Source organism: Sceloporus undulatus, chromosome 11 (assembly GCF_019175285.1).
Source record: "Sceloporus undulatus isolate JIND9_A2432 ecotype Alabama chromosome 11, SceUnd_v1.1, whole genome shotgun sequence".
Classification (NCBI taxonomy): Eukaryota; Metazoa; Chordata; class Lepidosauria; order Squamata; family Phrynosomatidae; genus Sceloporus; species Sceloporus undulatus.
In genome coordinates, this window is record NC_056532.1 from 4399477 (window position 1) to 4419178 (window position 19702).

General features: G+C 49.4%; 1 protein-coding gene and 1 long non-coding RNA gene across 4 annotated transcripts in view; one reads left to right on the forward strand and one right to left on the reverse strand.

Moving 5' to 3' along the window:
* TMEM132E (transmembrane protein 132E) overlaps positions 1-11227 on the forward strand; it is a 58154-nt gene extending 46927 nt beyond the window's left edge. The window contains exons 4-9 of the mRNA XM_042442677.1: positions 996-1188; positions 2446-2589; positions 6465-6670; positions 7537-7816; positions 8298-8489; positions 9032-11227. Coding sequence (XP_042298611.1) covers positions 996-1188; positions 2446-2589; positions 6465-6670; positions 7537-7816; positions 8298-8489; positions 9032-10069 — 2053 coding nt within the window. The 3' untranslated portion in view covers positions 10070-11227. The remainder of the gene's footprint in view (positions 1-995; positions 1189-2445; positions 2590-6464; positions 6671-7536; positions 7817-8297; positions 8490-9031) is intronic.
* Positions 6669-19702, reverse strand: part of LOC121917053 — an 89905-nt gene continuing 76871 nt past the window's right edge. For 2 of the 3 annotated variants that reach the window (XR_006100945.1, XR_006100943.1), the window contains 2 exons: positions 13241-13331; positions 6669-6888 (listed from right to left, as the gene is read on the reverse strand). This is a non-coding gene — a long non-coding RNA (uncharacterized LOC121917053). The remainder of the gene's footprint in view (positions 6889-13240; positions 13332-19702) is intronic. The other variant, XR_006100944.1, reaches the window with a different exon arrangement.

Consider the following 19702-nt stretch of genomic DNA (forward strand, 5'->3'; position numbering starts at 1 on the left):
GAATCCAAAGCACGCTGCCAGTCCTCATGGCAGCACCAAGGGCGGACATGAAAAGAAGCCGGTTGGCCAGAGGCTCCCTTTGAAAGACGTCTATGTTTCAAAGACTCCTGCTCACTCCTTTAAATCGGATTAAGAAAAGCCAGACAGGACCAACCCCGCAGGACACAAAGATTATCTCTGCAACGCCGCAGGCCCTAGTTTCCTTGCATCCCTTACCTGTGTCAGCCTTGAACTTCAGATCTGTCGCAGCGTTTGAGGGTCCGGATTCGGATCCCGGTGGCTTTTGGGAGAAAGGTTTTGGCAGCCCCTTCGGTGCCGGTGGTGGTCTGTCGGGTCTCCCGCCCGCTTGCCAGCTTGCTCCTCGGTTTCTCTCGGCGCTGGAGAAATCTCTGCCGAACATCTGGGCTCATTCCTCCTTGAGCAACTTGGTACAAAACATGCCTGGCTACAAAGGCTTATCAGCGGCTCAGCAGGAGGAGGAAGAGCCTTGCGACAAGGAAGGGAGGCCTTTGATCCGTGCCTTCCCTGAATTTCAGAGAAGGGGTTGAGCCTCCCATTGGCTCAAACTGAGTCTCATCTGCATTGAAGCACAGAATTGCAGAAGGCTGTCATATTGTAAAAATAAAGACTATTTTCCTTCGAATGAAAAACAGGGAGAAGGACTCTGATATAAGGAATCAGGCATTTTCTCCATTGACATCGCATTCCGTCGTCTAGTCCAACCATCTTCTCTTCTAACATTTCTTGTCCTCCAGTTTGGGGCAATTGCAGTTCTTGTAAGTGCAAGAAATAGTCCCATTAATTGTTGGTGTTTCTGATGCCTTTGATGCATCAGACGCATCCTACACAAGCGCATGCTACAACCTCTTTCTCTCAAAGGCATTACAAGATCCCTTTGCAGACTGATCTACCAGACTAACATGGTGTTTAATTTGGGCTTATGGTCAACCTCTGACCATTGAGATGAAACTGTCTTCCTTTTCTGCCCTTTGCAGGGATGAGGAGTCGCCCTACGAGGTCATGCAGCTGGACTTCGAAATGGAGAACTTCACCAGCCAGTCGGTGACGCGGAGAATCATGTGGCACGTGGATTACCGGGGCCGCAGTCCGCCGCCTGACCTGGAGAAGGCTGTGACCGAGCTGACCGTCATCCAGAGGGACATCCGGGCCATTCTGCCCCTGGCTATGGTGAGTCGGGGCTAGTGGGACGCCAGCATATTGTGGCTCTCTTTGCCTTTCCCTTGAAGCCTAGAATTTAGGCACTGGGTCCTTTGCTCAGTTCAGAAGAAGGCAACTGGAAGGGTTTGCATTGGTCACACATGGGGCCCTTCCAGTTATCCTCTTTTGATATAGTCTGACCCTCCAACTATACCAGTCGGTCTCACCTTTGGGTCCTCCAGGCATTTTAGACTACGGCTCCCAGAATCCCTGATCATTTGGGCACGCTGGCTGAGACTTCTGGGAGTTGAAGTCCAAAACATTATTAGGAGAGCCAAAGGTTGAAAACCACTGAACTATACCTTCAAGTCTCCTGCAGACATTTGGGGACTCCATGAGTTTCTCAGGGCTTTCTTAGGGAAGCAAAACTCAGAGGTGGATTTGCCAGCTCCCTCCTCTGAAATAGGAATACATCGCCTACCATTCCTTGTCGGTCTCCCATCCAAGTTCTGATCAGTGTTGTCCCTGCTTAGTGTCCAAGCTCAGACCGGATCAGGTGCCTTTAGGGCTTATGGATGTATGTGCATTCAAGCCACCTTTATGGTGACCCCATAAATTTCATAGGATTTTATTAAGCAAGGAAACTTCGGAGGTGGTTTGGCTAGGTTTTTTTCCTCTGAAAGGTAGCCTAAAAGCACCTGGTTTTCCCTGGCGGCCTCCCCTCCAAGTACTATCCAGGGCTGACCCTGATTATTGTTGTTGTTGTTGTTGTTTTATAATAAGGTGAGACAGATCTGGTGCCTTTAGGGTATTTAGGAGGCATCAAGGGGGCACTTTTGCTGCCTCCTTGGACCCTTTTGGGCCCTGTGGATTCCCTGCAGAACTGGGATCATGGATGGAAAAGAGGTGGGACCCCGAACGCAGAAGGAAACAATCGATCAGTTAATGTTCAGGAGATGTAAATAAATAAAAATTGATCTGTAAATGAAGCGGTTCATTAACCTGTTACGGCAGGCAGCTGAAGCAGTTAAATCACTTGGCCTGGATTTTGAAGGATTGATTTTTGGACCCGTTTTGGAGATGGCGTTTAGTACCTTCAGCGGGTCCTTTAGAATCCAGACTTAAATCTGGAGTGGGTTCAGTCTCCTACCAGACACCATGCATAAACCTTGAAGGTTTATTCCTAGTCAGCCTGATACTGCATAGGACATGGTGCTATAACATGCGTAGGTGAAGCAACGTGGCACATGCGAAGGGCTCTACCGCCGCCTCTTTTCTCCTCCCAAGGACACAGAGATCATCAATACGGCCATCTTGACCGGGCGGACGGTGGCCATCCCCGTGAAGGTCATTGCCATCGAGATGACGGGGGCCGTCTTGGATGTTTCCGGAGCCGTGAAGTGCAAGTCTAGCAATGAGGACATCATCAAGGCGAGTGAGGCAAGAGGGGAAGGGTGGCCAAAGTGTCGGACAAAGGCAGAAGCTGAGAAGGGAATGGGTTTCTTTGCAGGACATGCTATTTTCTGGGGTTATTTTGAACCGCGCACAGCCTTTGAAAACTGCAATGACTTTCTTGCCATGAAAAGCAAAACGGTGAAATTATTTGTTCTTGTGGCTTGTAAGGATTGATATGTATGAAGGTTTACATCCTTATTTTGGACTATAGCGCCCAGAATCCTTCAGAGGACAGCATAGGAGTTATATCTGGGACTTGGGAAGTTCTTTCTTGAAGTATAACTTGTTGTCCAGAGATGTTCACCTGGTGCTTTTGGAGCAAGGATGGTGACCCTGGAAATCTCCAGATGGTTTTGCATTAACCATCCCGTAATTCCTGACCATTGCCATCGTTGTGGCTGATGGGTGTTAGAATCCACTAGCAATTGGAGGGTCACATGTTTACCCACCACAACTTTGGAAGCTGACATGCAAGTCACAGTGATGCTGGACTGTTTGCTACATCCTTGCATTGAGCAAAAGAAGGAGACTCCATTGCACTCTATGGAGGGAGTGTGTTCTACTGTCAGGACGTTCCTCCTAATGTTGAGCTAGAATCTCTGTTCCTGTAGTTTCAATCCATTGCTTTGGGTCCTAGTCTCTGGAGCAGCAGAAAACAAGCTTGCTCCATCCTCAATGCGAACCCCCTTCAAATACTTAAACAGGGCTCTCATATTACCTCTTCCCCATCTCTTTTCCAAGCAAGACATACCCAGCTCCCTAGGTCTTTCCTCATAAGGCATGGACCCACCTTGTTTTCTGTTGCTCCAGAGACCAAGACACAGAGCAATGGATGCAAACTGCAGGAAAAGAGGTTCCACCTGAACATTAGGAGGAACTTCCTAAGAGCTGTCCAACAGCGGAAGACACTGCTCCCTTGGAGAGCAGTGGAGCCTCCTTCTTTGGAGGTCTTTAAACAGGGTCTGAATGGCCACCTGTCCCATGGATGGTCTTGTCCTGCATGGCCAAAGAGGTTTGGACTAGGTGACCCTTGGGATCCCTTCCGATGCTATGATTCCTCTTTCCAGACAAAGTGCCCATCCTCTTCCCTGTTGGAGACCCATGGATAGGGGACTATCCTTTGACTTAGAATCATAGAGTTGGAAGAGACCGCAAAGGCCCTGATCCAGTCCAACCCCAATTGGTCATGCAGGGAATCTAAAAGCATCCCCATTGACAGACGGCCATCCAGCCTCTGTTGAAAGACCTCCAAGGAGGGAGACTCCACTACACTCCGAGGAAGGAGTTTGTTCCACTGTCAAGCAGCCCTTACTCTCAGGAGGTTCTTCCTAATGTTGAGCTGGAATCTCTTTCCCCGGAGCTTGCATCCATTGCTCCATTGGGTCCTGTTCTCTGGAGCAGCAGAAAACAAGCTTGCTCCCTCCTCAATAGGACATCCCTTCAAATATTTAAACAGGGCTATCATATCACCTCTTTTCTCCAGGTTAAACATCACCTGCTCCCTAAGTCATTCCTCATAGGGCTCCATGGTTTCCAAATCCTTCACCATTTTAGTCACCCTCCTTTGGACACAGGGCTCCAGTTTCTCCACATCCTTTTTAAACTGTGGTGCCCAGAACTGGACACAATATTCCAGGTGGGGCCTGACCAGAGCAGAATAGAGTGGCACTATTACTTCCCTTGATCCCTGCTCACCTGTCTCACCCAAGATTGGAGGGGAAGGACAGTTGCTCCTTGTTGTGTGGGTGGACTACCAGTCACTTACCAAAGCCTAGCCCCTTTATCCCTTCTGTCCCCCATTATCTCTCTTCTCCTCCATCCTAACGGCTGAGTTCTGCCGGCACTGCAGCCAAGAGGGTAGAGATGTTGGCAGGCGTTGCTGCCTTACCTGGAGAGATGGGAGGGAGGGCGCTGGGGCTGCTGTCAGGGCTATAAACTCGGCCCATCCATCAGGCCACCCGCTATCTGTTCCTGTAAATAATTCAGCATTAAGGGAGAGCGCCGTTGGCGGCATCCTGGGCAGGCTGTCTCCCTCGCTTCCCGGGGTTTAGACAACCGAGAGGGGCATAAACAACAGGAGTAGCTCTATTGATCTCCCAGCGTGAGGGATGCCAAGCAGTGAGCCGCAAGGACTATCCTTCGCCTGTCTCTTGCGCTGAAGGTAAGTGGCTCAGATTTGGAGATACCGCTTGTGGGACATCCCTGGTTTAACCTTTATGGTCTCCAGCTAGGAAAGGAAATCCACTAGGCTTGCATTTCCATGTCTGTCCATCTTTCTGGGATCATTTCTGCATCTTACCTTTGCAAAAACATTGTTTTGTCTAATGCGGGACATCCGCATACCGTTCATGGTTGCAAAAGGAGATCTGCGCACGCGCAAGGGTGACCAGGTATGATAACCACAAAGGAGGAGTAGGTGTCACGAAATGGAGGGCTTTCAAGAAAAGGTTCGGACGTGACGAAATAAAAGCTCAAAGCACTCACAGAACGATCAATCCGTGCTTCTTAGCCGTGCTCAAAATGGAAGACCTTTAAGAAAAATGTCGGTCGTGACCAAAAGGAATGCTAACAACGCTGATATAAATATCAATCGGTGCTCCTTAGCCATGCTCAAAGTGGAGGACATTTTGGAATCACTCCTGGGCAGAAGGTTGAAATGTAGGGCAGGTTCTGGAAAAGGAGGACTTCCGGTTGCCCTGTGCATGTGCAGAGATGTGGCACGAGTTGTGCATGTGCATTAAATGCAGAGCGGACAGCCTGCTCCCTCCGTTGACACAGAGCCATTAAGAATGGGGCAAAACTTCCCCAGTCTCCTGATTAATAATTAATGGGAGATGTGATGATTATTTCTTTTTTTTAATCAATAATTAAATTTATAGCCTGTGTCCGTGATGGGAACTCGCTAATTAAAATCAATTAAGTTATGAATTAAGTTGGAAATTTGCTAACAGAGGGGACAACTTAATCAAATTTATCCTTTAACTGACACGAAATGTCTCTCGGCATGAAACGGTTCTTCGGAAGTCATTTACTAATTAAAGTATTGCAAAGTTTTACTCGAGAGTAGCTCCATTAGGATGAATTAAGGACCTTTGCAATTAGCAATCTCAGCCCTGAGAGCGCAGCCACATTATACTGTATCTTCCTCCCGTTTCCCCTTTTCCATCTCATCCTATGTCTAGCTGGAATATTTTTAGCTGCAGTTGAAATCCATGCAAAGTAAAGACCCCAAAAAACAAGTCACTTAAGAATGTCGTTTCAGAAAATGGATTTTCTTTGAGACCAAATCCAATTGGCCTTATTTTTAATTGAAGTGAATGGCACAGGTAGGAGGAGGCTTCAGCACAAACATTAACTAAACATTAATTAAATGCGCCACAGTGCTAACAAGCGAGCAGATTTTGTCCCCCATTTCCCATCTAGCCAAAGCTTTTCAGGTCAGTAAAAGCCAATTCTATAAATATAATAAGGGCTTCATGGTTTCCAGACCTTCTGCCATTTTGGGCGTCCTCCTCTGGACACATGGCTCCAGTTGGTCAACATCTTGAATTGCGGGCCCCAGAACCGGACACAATATTGCAGGTGAGGTCTGACCAAAGCAGAAGAGAGTACTATGACTTATCTCCGTCTGGACACTACGTTCCTATTGATGTAGCCTAGGGTCATATTGGTTATTGGCACGGTGTTGATTCATGTTTAGCTTTGGCGTTCACACAGTAGCTCCGCATTGCACATAGGTCCTGCTGACATGATGGAGCCACTGCAGTGAAATCTGAATGGTTCATTTGGAGGAACGGAAGTGAAATGGGCATTACTTTCATTGCCGCACTGTTTTCTCTCCCGTGCCGCAGGTGTCCAACGGGTGCGACTATGTCTTTGTGAGCGGCAAAGAGTCCAGGGGCTCCATGAACGCCGGTGTCTCCTTCGGCTATGAGCACCTGTCGGCCCTCCTAGAGATGACCGTCTGGGTGCCCCGGCTCCCGCTGCACATCGAACTGTCTGACCCTCGGCTGAGCCAAGTCAAGGGATGGAGGGTCCCCATCTTACCTGACCGGAGGTAGGGGTCCCGGGTCATTGGTGGTCAGCCCCAAGGGTTTGGCTGGAGAGTCTTCTGGGCTTGTATGGCGAGGGTTAGCAGCCCTGTCCAGTTGCGCATCTCAGGAGCTAGAAGACCTCTCAGAGGAGTCAGCAGGGGAGCGCATCCCTTTAAAATTCCAAAGTTCAGTGGAAGAGAAGGCATGTGTGGCACATGGAGCAATGGAAGGAGTCCCTGTACTGGGAGAAAGGTGGGATGTAACTAAACATAATAATAATAATCATAAACATAATAAAATATGAATATACACCAATGTGCAAACCGAAACATGCACACTAAATAAAGTATATTTTTATTCACATGTACTCATGTAGACGCAAAGAGTTTGAGTACCACTGGATTAAACTGTTATTTTATGGGATTTCACACACAGTAGATTATGAGACTGTTTTTGAAACTTGTTAGACTGTAGGAAAAAATACTGTGTATGTATAAGGCGCATAAGAGGAGAGGCCTTAGTCTCTTAATGGAGCTGCAGACTCCCGACGGAGCAAGGCTAATGTCGGCCGAGGCTCGTATTTGGTGGCGCAGGTTTAATCTTTGGGTAAAGATGCTTTTCAACCCGGTAGGATCATCTCTGTTAATGCTATCTGATTTTTGTCAGTCTAAATGGAAGAAATCTATAAACCCCAAATGGTCAGCCGCATCGGAAAGCTCCTGCCGGGGTGAATGCGCCACTTTGCTTTTCAGCGCAACAGATCAGATGGTCTGTTGCAACGGTTTCATATTTTGAACTCGTTCTATGAATGTGATGTTTTTAATTGTGTTTTTTAAAATTGTATATATATATATATATATATATATATATACTCTCTCTCTCTGTTTAGGTCAGTCCGGGAGAGCGAGGATGACGAAGAGGAGGAAGAGCGGCGCCAGAGCCGAGGCTGCGCCCTCCAGTACCAACACGCCTCCCTGCAGGTCTTCACCCAGTTCCACACCACGTCCTCCGAGGGCACTGACCAGGTGGTCACCATGCTGGGTCCCGAGTGGGCGGTGGAGGTCACGGACCTGGTCAGTGACTTCATGAAGGTGGACGACGCCCGCGTGGCACGCCTGGTCGACAGCAACACCTTGGCCGGACGAGAGCCTGGCACCACCCTCTTCAAGGTACAACTAAAAGCCCTCCTCTCCATGGCTTTGCTCAAATCTTGCCATTTTATATATGGGACACCGTTTCTCTATGGCATTGTATTTAATGGGACTTGAGCATCCACAGATTTTGGTAGCCATGGGGGTCCTGGAACCAAACCCCAGTGGATACCAAGGGCCCACTATAATGATGATGATGATGATGATGATGTTGATGATGATAATTCCACTGCTAAACAGCTCTTATAGTCAAGATGTCTCTCCTGATGTTGTAAGTGGCTGCAATCTGACTTCACTGTTACATACTCTACTTTCTGGAAACTAGATAACAAACTGGTTCTCATCTTCCTTGTGACCTCTTATCAAGTGGCTCCATCATGTCCTCTCCACACTCAACACCCCCAGATTCCTCAATCATTCCTAAGTCAGTTCCCAGTGTTTGCATGTAACCTTCAGAGCAGTTCCATGCCAATCCATGTTCTTGTTCCCTTTCCGGCAGGTGGTCTCTCCGCTCATGGAGGCCGTTCTCGGGGAGACGCTGGTGACGGTGGCGGATGAGAAGGTCAGCATCACTGAACTGAAGGCCCAGGTCATCTCCAACCTCTCCCTCTCCCTCCATCCAAGCCCTGGAAACAGCCACACCATCGTGGCCAAGACCACCGCCCAGCAGACCCTCAACTTCTCCAAGCAGGTGAGGAGGCACTTGGGCATCATTTAGTCTTTGCTGCTTTCCTTCTTGCGTAGAAGAATGGACAAACATCCAAAACCCAAAGGAATGAATATCCTACCACAACATTGTCTCCATATTCGAATGTCTCAAAGTGATGCAAAGGAATTATTCTGAAGTGGCAAAAACCCCAAAGACAAGCAACCACTCATATTATGTTTTGGATCACAAAAGTCAGCCATGTGCCCACTGGCAATGTGGAAGGGGGATGATGGGACTTGTAGCCTTGGATATCTGGAGGGTCCTGTCATTGCATCATGTTATTCTATTCTTAGAGCATAGGAAAGATAAGGCTAAGAGAGCCTTGTTTAAATATTTGAAAGGGATGTGTCCTGTTGAGGATGGAGCAAGCTTGTTTTTTTGCTGCTCCAGAGAATAGGAGGCAATGGAGCAATGGATTTTTGGGTAAAAACACGGGTAGTGGTGAGGCCTTGGGATGCAAAATGGGGTCCATGTGGTCTATAGGCTGGTCTCCCCGACAATTTCACTGTCTTCTTCTTTTCCAGGAGGCGTTCCTGAGCCTGTGGGTGTCCTACAGCGATGGCACCACATCCCCGCTCTCCTTGTATGACCCGAAGGACTACACACTGGTGGTGACCAGCCAGGACCAGGCGGTGGTGTCAGTGGTACCAGATGCAGCCTTCCCACTGGTCAAGGCCGAAGGCGAGGGGGCAGGCGAGCTGGTCAAGGCCGAGCTGATGATCTGTGAGGTCTGCCAGAAGACCAAGCGCAAGAGTGTCCTGGCCACCGCTTTGGCCGGCATCCGCGTCCACTTCACCTCCGAGGAGGAGCCCACGTATGACTACGAACCCGTCCAAACGCCAAGCAGACCCGGGCGAGAGAGAGGTGCCCCCGGGACCACGCCTCGAGTGGAAGTGGAGTGGCGCCTGGTGCCCAGCCAGGAGAGCCGGGTGCCCAGTGTTGTCCTCCCGACGGAGGATTTCCCCACCATCCCCACGGGGTACGTCCAGGTGCCTCGGGGGCTGACGGATTTGGAGATTGGTATGTACGCCCTCCTGGGCGTCTTCTGTCTGGCCATCTTGGTTTTCCTCATCAACTGCATTGTCTTTGTGCTCAAATACCGGCACAAACGGATCCCGCCGGAAGGGCAGACCAACATGGAGCATTCCCACCACTGGGTCTTCCTGGGCAACGGACAACCCTTGCGTGCCCAGAATGACCTCTCCCCTCCGCCCGAGAGCCTTGGCAACCCGCTGGAGAACGTCCAGACTTGCTGCCACGGGGACCATCACAGCAGCGGCGGCTCCTCGCAAACCAGCGTCCAGAGCCAGGTTCACGGACGCGGTGACGGCTCCTCGGGGGGCTCCACCAGGGACCAGAGCGAGGACCCCCTCAACTCGCCCACCTCCAAGCGCAAGCGAGTCAAGTTCACCACCTTCGCCACCATGCCCTCCGAGGAGTTGGCATACAACTCCATCCCCATCGCGGACGAGGAGGACTTGGAGTGGGTCTGCCAAGACATGGGTCTCCAGGACCCCGAGGAGCTTCACAACTACATCCACAGGATGAAGGAGGTGGCGTAATGGGTCAGAGGAGACGACGCGTATGGGCCAAGTGGAGAGCGGAGCCCAAAGTCCGGGGCTCTCCTTCTGGGATTTGATTGTGGTGCCTCCTTCTGGCCTCCTTCTCCATGGACAAGCTTGACTGGAGGCCCCTAAAGAGGATGCCCCGATGTCGGATGGGGTGAAGCCTTTGGGCTTGGAGGGAGAGCAGTCTATGGCCCGGCCCCCATGATGGCCAAACTGGGCCTGTGGATGCTGAGCATTACAAGCGGGTGTGGCTGGCACCGTTGAGTATGCTAGGAGATCCCGAGCCATCTGTGTGGCATTTGAGCCGGAGTGCAGAATACGTCTTTGCACCTGGTTGGGAATGTTACTCTTTGCCTTCCCAGAAATCCACCGCTGCCTTTGCCACCTGTCTCTGGGAGGCAAACCTTGGGTTCCTCGGCTGTCGTTGGTCTTATTTTTCTAAGCATTTCTTTCTTGCACAATAAATGTTGACTCTTGGGAAAAACGAACACCATTCAGGGATTGGGTCCGATCTGCATGGAATAAGCCTCCTGCTTGGGGTGGGCATGGGAAAGAGAGGACTGAAGCGAGGACAGGAGACTGACCCCGGACTGTGGATCCCGTTGGGCATCTTAAACTCACTGTCAGCCCATGGGGAGAGGCAGTTGGGGGGCACAATGTGGGTCCCCTTTGCCCCTTCCCCTCTCTAGTGCCTATGCTGCCCTCCTCAAGGTCCCGGTCCCGATTCTTCCACGGTTGGGATTGTTTACCTGATATGCAACTGGGCTTCCTAGAGAGCAAGAGCGGGTGGTGGGCGAAGGAGCAGAGACGCCAAATTCCCCTCCCTGCCCCAAATCCTTGGGTTCTTTGAGAGGAACACGCTCCCGTTTCTGGCTTGTTTGCGCTCGAAGGCCCAGAGAATTGGCCACCATGCCATGTCCCCTCCTCTGGGTTTCAAAAATGCTGCTAGTCCCTAGTGAGGTCTCACAGAGGCGGCTGTCTCCACACTGTGAGCATTCCCCTTCTTGGACTTGGGGCCAGAGAGACTTTGGGGTCAGGCTTCGGACGAAGAGCCGAACGGAAGGAGAAGACGCAGCAGTGGTCTTGTTTGTGGTCAAGTGTACAAGGGGACAACTGGAGTTCACTCTTTTGTATTAAAAGGAAAAAAATTACTCGGCCGAACCTGGCTGTGTGGACCTCTATTTCTTTCCCTCCGCACATGTCCCTCCAACTGCCCAGGTATGTGTGGGTCTCCAGTGGGGCTGAAAGTTGCCACGGATGGATGGAGACTGTCGAAGAGCTCACACGCCAGTTGCGTCCCAGGGCAATGTGGCTTGTATCTTGTAGCACCTTCGAGACTAACTGCGCAAAAGGAAGTTGTAGCGTCAGCTTTTGTAGACTTGGTTTACTGCACCTAGACCTATGGTTCTCAACTTTTGGCCCTCGAGATATTTGAGACTTCAACTCCCAGGACAATGCGCATACTCACTGGGACTTCTGGGAATTGAAGTCCAAAACATCTGGAGGCCCAAAAGGTTGAGAACCACTGATCTAGACCATGTCTATGACATCTTGGTCTGTGGCATAGACCATGCCTATGAAAATTCATGCTACAACTTGCACAGTTTCAAGGATGCTCCTTTGCCATACTGTCCACCATCCCATTAGTGTAGTAAAGACACTACACTACACTAATGTACTGTGGATTGTGCAGTAGGCCTATGTAACCAAATAGCAACATTAGACAACACATGTGAAAGGCTGGGTGCTGTTTTGCTATGCGCAGTGTCTGGTGCACAAAATGCAATGAGCAACTGCAGTGCATAACCACAATGCTCAGCCTTCCTCTATGTGTCACTCTGCTTCTACTGCTCTCAGCAGACTCTTATCTGTGGCTCTCTGTATCTCACCCACAAAATGTCACTGTGACGGCATTGCCAAAAGTCAAGCTGCATTTGCTTGCGCAAAATGGAGCATTTTTCTCTCTCCATGTGAATGGTGGCACCTTTTGCTGAGCTCTACTCAGGTCCCACCCTTTTGAGTAATGCTGGAACTTTGCCCGTTTTGCTGAAACGCTGCCCATTTTGCAAAATGCTCCCATCCATTTACGTAGAGCAGCCGTGACACAAACCTGGGAGATCCCAGCCGCCTCTCCCAAACTGCGCATGGTTCCTGGAAGCCATTGGTATTGACAGACGGCCCTGCAGAGATCTCCTTATTGGGGGACTGCAACATCCAATTTGAATGGGGGACTCCAATTTCGAGACAGCTGCATGCATCATCCAAAGTGGTCCTGGTGCCCCTTTGGCACATGATGGAGCTCTGGCGATGATCTCCCCACATCCCAAGGTACAGCTGGAGATGAGGCTTTTATGAGGCGGCTTTGGCTCTGAGCCACACTGAAGTAAATTCAGATTAAGACTTGCAACTAGGAAGATTCAGTTCCTCCGACTGAATAATTTAACCAGCAGCTGATGCGCAGCCATTTAATCTGGAAACCCAAGGCTAGTCCTCTGTGGATCACGCTGATGCGTTTCAAGGCAGGGGAGGAAAAGAAAACCAACACTGCAGGGTACACTAAGATGGCAAACCCTGAAATCTCAGCCCTCTGCTGTGTGAACATATTCCACCACAGGTCCTGCCACACACAGGTCCTCTACCAATCACATATTCTATCAACCGCATATTATATCAATCACATATTCACATATTCTATCAACCACATATTCTATAAACCACATATTTCCATATCGTGAATATGCGGTTGATGTGAATATGTGGTTGCTAGAATATGTGGTTGATAGAATATTTGAATATGTGGTTGGCAGGATATGTGATTTGTTGTATATGGTACTTTGGATGTCTTGATTCAAGATGTAGTTTCTCCTTATGAACTAGATCTCCCCACTTTCAAAAGCTATGCCTTCTTGTCTAGGACCATCCTTCTTCATCCTTCATTATGTTTATCCAGCTGAATTGAGCCAGCTGCTCAAAGGTAGATGTATGACTGTGGGCCGTCAACAGGCGCAGAGACGCCATTAGCTCTAGTTGTCCCTAATGTCGGTATGGTCCTTTAAACCCAGAGAAATGAGCAAATACAGAATTAGACTAAATAGGACTTTCCAATAAGGCATAGAAGAGACCAGATCTGATATCTGATATTAATTAATTAAATTAAAGTCGTACCTCTGGGCTAGGAGGCTTCTTCTGTCTGAAATCCCCTGAAGGCGGCAATTCTTCCGTTCTGTCCTTTGAATCCAGACACTTTGCCATCTCTCTGTAGAGAGAAGAGAAAGGGACACCTGAGCAGAGGAAGTGTGCAAATCTCTTTCCCAGTTTGGTTGTAATTTGCCATCAAGTTGATTTCATGGAGGCCTTGGGAATGCGAGTCCTCCAAGAGCATCCCTCGCATCCCTGCTCAGGCCTTGCAAACTCAATGGGGTCCATCCACCTGCAAGGAAGCCCTGAGTTTGCAAGGCCTGAGCAGGGATGCAAGGGATGCTCTTGGGGGCCAAGGGAAAGATCTCTCTACGTACTGAGATCCATGATATAACATTGAGGCCAACAAGAGTTGTCAAGCCCACTGACCGCTGCCCCTTCCTTTGGTCCAACAGCATCGCAAAGCATAGCCTTCAGGGCATCGCAAGGGATGACTAGGCTCTGGGTACAAAGCCAAAGGACCTTAAGGTTGCCATCTTGTCTCTCCATTTGGAGACACAGCCCAGGAAGGGAGAGAAGGATAGTGGCGGCAAACAAATGGCTCCATAGATGGTGCCACTGGGAATGATGCGGCTTTGTGGACCATGGCATGCAATTTCAGGGCCTCTGGCAAGGGATGGGTTGGGCCTCATGGGAAAGTTTTTCTATATTTAGGACTGTTGATCTGCATCCATGTGCCCAATGTGCATTGGGGACCACAGCTTTGGTCTTCTTGTGCATCGTGACAGCAGCCCTTAGCTGGATACAGACACTGCACATCACTGCAACTGTACTTACATAGCACACAACACCCTTTGTAATAAGGGACACCCGAGAACCCTACTTGCGCTCTATGTAGGAACATGGGCAGCAGCATTCTTTATTTCCCACATCAGATTGTAGACTCAGTGGGAACCCTGAGGAGCGGAAGGACTGGGGATTCATTCAACTAAACTGGTTTGCGAGTTACTCTTAATAGTGATAATAGGATGGTACAGTAAGAAGGAAGACTTACATACTGCATGTGGCCCTCCAAATCTGGCCCGCCCTGGCTTCCAAGACGGCCACATCCCCTTCCTTGTGACGCCACCTTCTTCTGGATCCCCAGCTTTTGCACTGGCTTCCCTTCCAAAGAGATTCAGCACCTTTCCCTAAGATGTAAACCCACAAGATCTTTGAACCAGTCGCACGAATGGCTTTGCCGACAGCATGGGTGTGTTAACTTAAACATATTTCTGAGACAGCCGTCCCCCCGGTTGGAAAGCGCACCCGGCGCAGAGACGCTCAGCCAGCCGCGCGACGGCAGCAAATCAATAGATTGCTCATTAGCGTCTGGAAACAGCTCTTCGCGGCGGGAGGCTCTCGCCAAACGGGAGGGGATTACAAAGCTTCATTTAGGCATGAGGAATAGCGGCCTTCCAGGCGACGGTTCGGAAGAGTTCGGTTTGAAGACAACCATGAGAAGATTAGGAGAGGCCCTCAAAACCCATCCAGGAAAGTAAGGCTCTTCTCTGCCTTGCACATCCAGCATCTCCACAAGACCCAGAAAAGATCCTCAAAGAGAGTATTAAAACATTATCCGCACCGGGTATCAAACATAGTGGGCATGCCACTGCCTCAACACAACCATGACCATTACATGTTTCCACCTTTGCAACCCTAGTTGAGATGGCCTTTTCCAAAGCAGAGCCACACGCATCAACTGGAAGCAGAGTCAGGTTTTGGCGCCAGGTGCTTCGTAGATATCATGGATGTTTGGTGCCCGATACCTGCAGGCGCCGCGCTCCGCTGCAAATGGTGGCTGTTCACATTAGCATCAAAAGTGCTGCCCCCGTATTAAAGGAAAGGGTAATTAGCCAAAGCAACAAGTCGCTGGAGAGGGATGGTAATTGACTCTGCTGTGTTGGCTGCCCAGGTGCGTTCGGTTGATGGCGAGCGCCTGAGAGTGGCTTTGCTTCTTGGTGGGATGCCATTTTGGGTGTGCAGTTGTGGCGTGACATCCCGGCCCTTGGGATGAATTGAGAAGAGAGGCCTTGAGCTCCTCATTTGGCCAAATCACCCCTCTCTTTAACACTGCCTTGCCCAGGGGCTTTCGCAGAGGAAGATCTACCATATCTCCTCCTGAAAGTTTAGGAGGAGTCCTCATAAGAGCCACTTCATGTCGGAAAGGCTCTCCAGGCCAGGTTGAGTTGCTGAGCCAGCAATGTACAGACGGCACGATCGACCCAAAGTAAGTGATACCCACTTTGTATGGATCCCTTTGCTCCTCCGTTTCAAAGGCAACATCCATCTTGAGTAGCAGGGTCCATGACCGAGGTCAGCCTCTCTGGTTACAGAGAGCACCTGAGAGATCGTCCCTCCTCACTCCGACAGTCCTGAAAATGACCCAGGATTACTTAGCAAATGAAGACTCTTGTCACTGGGGAGCCTGCGCCATTGATGAAAAAGCAACGTTCGGAGGCTCCTGGCGCAATCCAATCATCGGTTTATAGATCCAGCCGTCCTCTGGGGAGCTTCAGAGGTTCGTCTGATGTTCCAAAGCACTGCATCATGTGCTGAACTTGGAGACGGACAAAACAATGAGGGTGGCTGCGTATCGATGGCGGGTGAGAACAGACCAAGACTCTTGGGAGAGGATGGGGAAAGGTTGCCTTCTTCACTGGATTCATTGATAAGTCAGAGAAGCATCAGAGACGGAAGAGACCACAAAGGCCATCCAGTCCAACCCAATTTTGCCATGCAGGAACATGCTCTGAGGTGGAATCATAGACACCATAGAAGGAACCAGAAAGGCAGTTGAGTGTAATGCTTCCCATGCAAAGTAACATGGTCCTGTACCTGTAACGTATTTATTAATATATGGGGAGCATATAGATATGACAGTAGTTATAGATCTGCAGGTTACAAATCCCTAACTTCAATGATAGACAGCAAGCCACTATGTTTAACCAGCATCACACCCAATGTAGTTCATGACTTAAGGGTGCATCTACACTATAGAAATAATGCAGTTTGACACTGCCATGGCTTCTTCCTACAGAATCCTGGGATTTGTAGTTTGGCAGAGAAGGCTGCAAAACTACACATCCCAAGAGTGCAGAGGATGGAGCTGCAGCACTTAAAGTGGTGTCAAACCGCATTATCTGTAGAGTGTACTGTATATGCACCCATAGTATGGGAATTGTAGCCTGAAAGGTAAGGCTCTGTCTGTACTAAAACCAGACGATGAGTGTATGGCGATACCCAGAATCCACTGTCATTTGGATGGCATTCTCAGAGGAAATCTGTGATAGCAGAGATAGCTGTGGCAAACAAACCAAGGGACTTCTTTAGCACTTAGTCTCCCAGAAAGGTCTCCCAGAAGACACCAGGGTTGTCCGCTAAACAAACCCACATCTTTCTTTCTTTCTTTCTTTCTTTCTTTCTTTCTTTCTGCACTGGCTGCGGTGTCTATTGCCCCCTCTTCCACAAACAAGGCTGGTATTGATCCCACATCCCCTGGCGCTATCGAATCCCCCCATTTGTCAGTCAAACACAAGGCCCAGGTCCCTCTGTCCAAGCTTTCTCAGGGCTCTGATCTTATCATGGCATCTGTTCCAAGAAGAGGAGGAAGAAGAAAGGGAGGCAAGAGTGTGGGACAGAGACAGACCTAGATAAGTCATTCCCATAAGTCACCATTAAAATGTGCCCTTGCCAAATCATCCCCAAACCCATAGGTTTTGCCTTTGAATTGAGGTTCTCACCTACAAATGACTTATATAGTGCCCTGGTTCACCAAACCCTTACAAAGCCTGGCTGGGAAGGAACGCCCAACTGAGAATGCAAGGACTGCCAACTACCCACAACTGGAAATGCTCCTTGCCTGAGAGAGTCCATTAAGAGAAAGGCGCTGGTCAAGCGGTCTGAGTCCAAGAGAGACAACAGGAATCCAACGGTCGAAGAAGTCCAAAGTAGGCAAATGCATGCATCTGGAAACAAGAGACAGGGATGCTGGCCAAGAAACAAGAGTTGCTTGCAGCCCTGGCTTTCAGCAAACTCAGCTCTTGAATGGCCTGGCCCAGCTGCTCTCAATAAGAGCTGGCTAGGTGCAGCCTGGCTGAGGGCCTTTGCTCTCTTTCCCTGAGGACTTAGGATGCCCAGCTGGGTCCTCTGCCTCCTCAGCTGCAGGTGAGCCTTGCCCTGGTCCTCATGGCTGAAGCTGAAGTTCAACAGGGAGAGCTGCAAGCTATTCCCATTCTGGAAGCCTTGCCTGGGTCCCTTCCTCGAACTCTTCCTGCAGCTCCTGACCCATGACATAGAGGTCTGTCTCTGGATTCTCCACTCCAAAGACATGCATCTAAAGAAGCAGAATCATAGAAGGGACCCCAAGGGCCATCCAGTCCAAATCCCTTGCCATGCAGGGACTCCCAGTCAAAGCTGAAGTCTACCAAACTTCATGCTCCCAACCTCTTGTCTCAAAGGGGCTGCAAGACCTCTTTGGATACTGGTCTCTCTTGACTGTTTCTCACTGGGGTTGTTGGTTTCCAGGCCTTTTGCACCATCTTGGTTGCCTTCCTTTGGACACGCTCCGGCTCCGTTCTTGAATAGTGGCGCCCAGCGCTTGGCACGCTTCAGACTAAGATGTGGATCCACAACCTCCTAAGATACCTCTGCCATGGTTGTGTGAAGGATCTTTACTACGCAAGGCCCACCATCTTCGAAGATAGTCTGTTCTTATTGTTGTTGTTGCATCCTCTGAAATGAGGCCTCTTTTTGGTGCAAGATGCTTCTTGGATTCAAGGATCAGCTTTTAACCGTCCTCATTTCTATTTCTCCAGAACTAGCCCCCGTTTCTCCTTTCTGACCTACTCTGTTATAACCGTAGGCCTTCAGATAAATGCGGCGTCTGTATACAGTAAAATAAAAACGCAACCGTCTTATGTTGGCGCTGAGCTTAATTGGCAAAGCCGACTTTGCCGTAATGTCAAGCTGATGGGAAATTTTGCCTGGGGACGAGCGGCGGGAGAGACGCGGCGGATGGGGCTCAAGAGCGGCTGTAGGCTTTAACAGCCTTGGATTTTTAACTAGCTTTGTGCAAGCCTGCGGACATCTCTCCCGGTTCGGTCTCCCGACGGTTCGGAGGAAGAGGTGGGACCTTGGGTTTGTTAACCCTTCTTCCAGCAGCCTTCTGCTCAGGTCCAGGTTTCCTTCCCAGCCGTGATAAAATATCTCCTATTAGGGGAGATCTGGATTGCTTGGGTTGCGTCTTCCTGCAAAGCAGAATAGGGTTGGTTTGGATGGCCTTTGGGGTCTCTTCCAACTCCAATGATTGATTTTCGGATGACATTCAATCCTTTTTTCATGGCAGCATTTGCTTCTGTTGATCTTTGCAATGTGTTGCATGAACGTCTGACTCCAGTCAGCATGAGATAACTGCATTGTATTTAAATTTAATATAGTCCTTCCCCCCTGAAAAAACCAGATCTAGCCGAGTGAAATGAAACGCTTTCATTAGATCATGTTTCCTTGGTTAAAATATCTATTCAATCCCGCTCACTTGGTTTCTTCCCAGCCGTAAGCAATAACAAAACCTAAGAGAATTAACAGCCTGGGAGAATATATTGGACAACCTCATTTTCGTGGGTCGCTCTGGATGGCTTGGGATCAGATTTAATTTTGCTGGGAGGACATATTGGTTCGCGAATAAGACGGAGGGAATAAAGCGGGAGCCGCCGACAAAGCCGTATACTTTGCTGGTGTTTACCAAGCTTTGGGCCTCTGTTAGTTTTGGACTTTGGTTCCCAGTAGCCCCAACAGTCGGGAATGATGGGAGCTGAAGTCCAAATCATCTGGAGATGATTTCTCCAGTTACCAACCAAGTCCTGGACGGATGAAATAAATGCCTTGCAGAGGACCTAAGCATTGACGGATTTTATATGGGAGGAGGCAATCCCATTGGTAACCTCAACCCACGTTGGGCTTTAAAGCGAATAGCCATCACTTTGCATTGGCCAATGTTCTACATTTTGACCCCGATGAACATCCATCTTGCCTTTGCCTTAGGCAGCAAAACACCTTGGGAGGCCCTTGGCCACAAGGAGAGAGAAACCTGGATTTGACTACCACAGTCCCATTGATTTACCACAACATCGATTCGCCACCAAGCCATTGGTTTAGTGGCTTTTTTCTCATTCGGACGAACCCAAGGAATCCAGGCCATTGTATGCATTGGACTATTAATTCCCACATGGGTTTTGTAAATAATGAAAGCCACGGAAGACTGACGAAAGCATGCTTTTGTGCATCTTTCTCCCACTGCGCAGGTCACTCACATTTCAAAATGTGTGAATTGCTTTGTGCGCATTGTGTTCCTCCCAAATGCGCACGCCGCACGCCGCACAGATCCATTCACCCTGCAAAGGATGCCTGTCTTTTTTTTGCTGTCATAATGAGCTGTGGAAAGGCTACTTT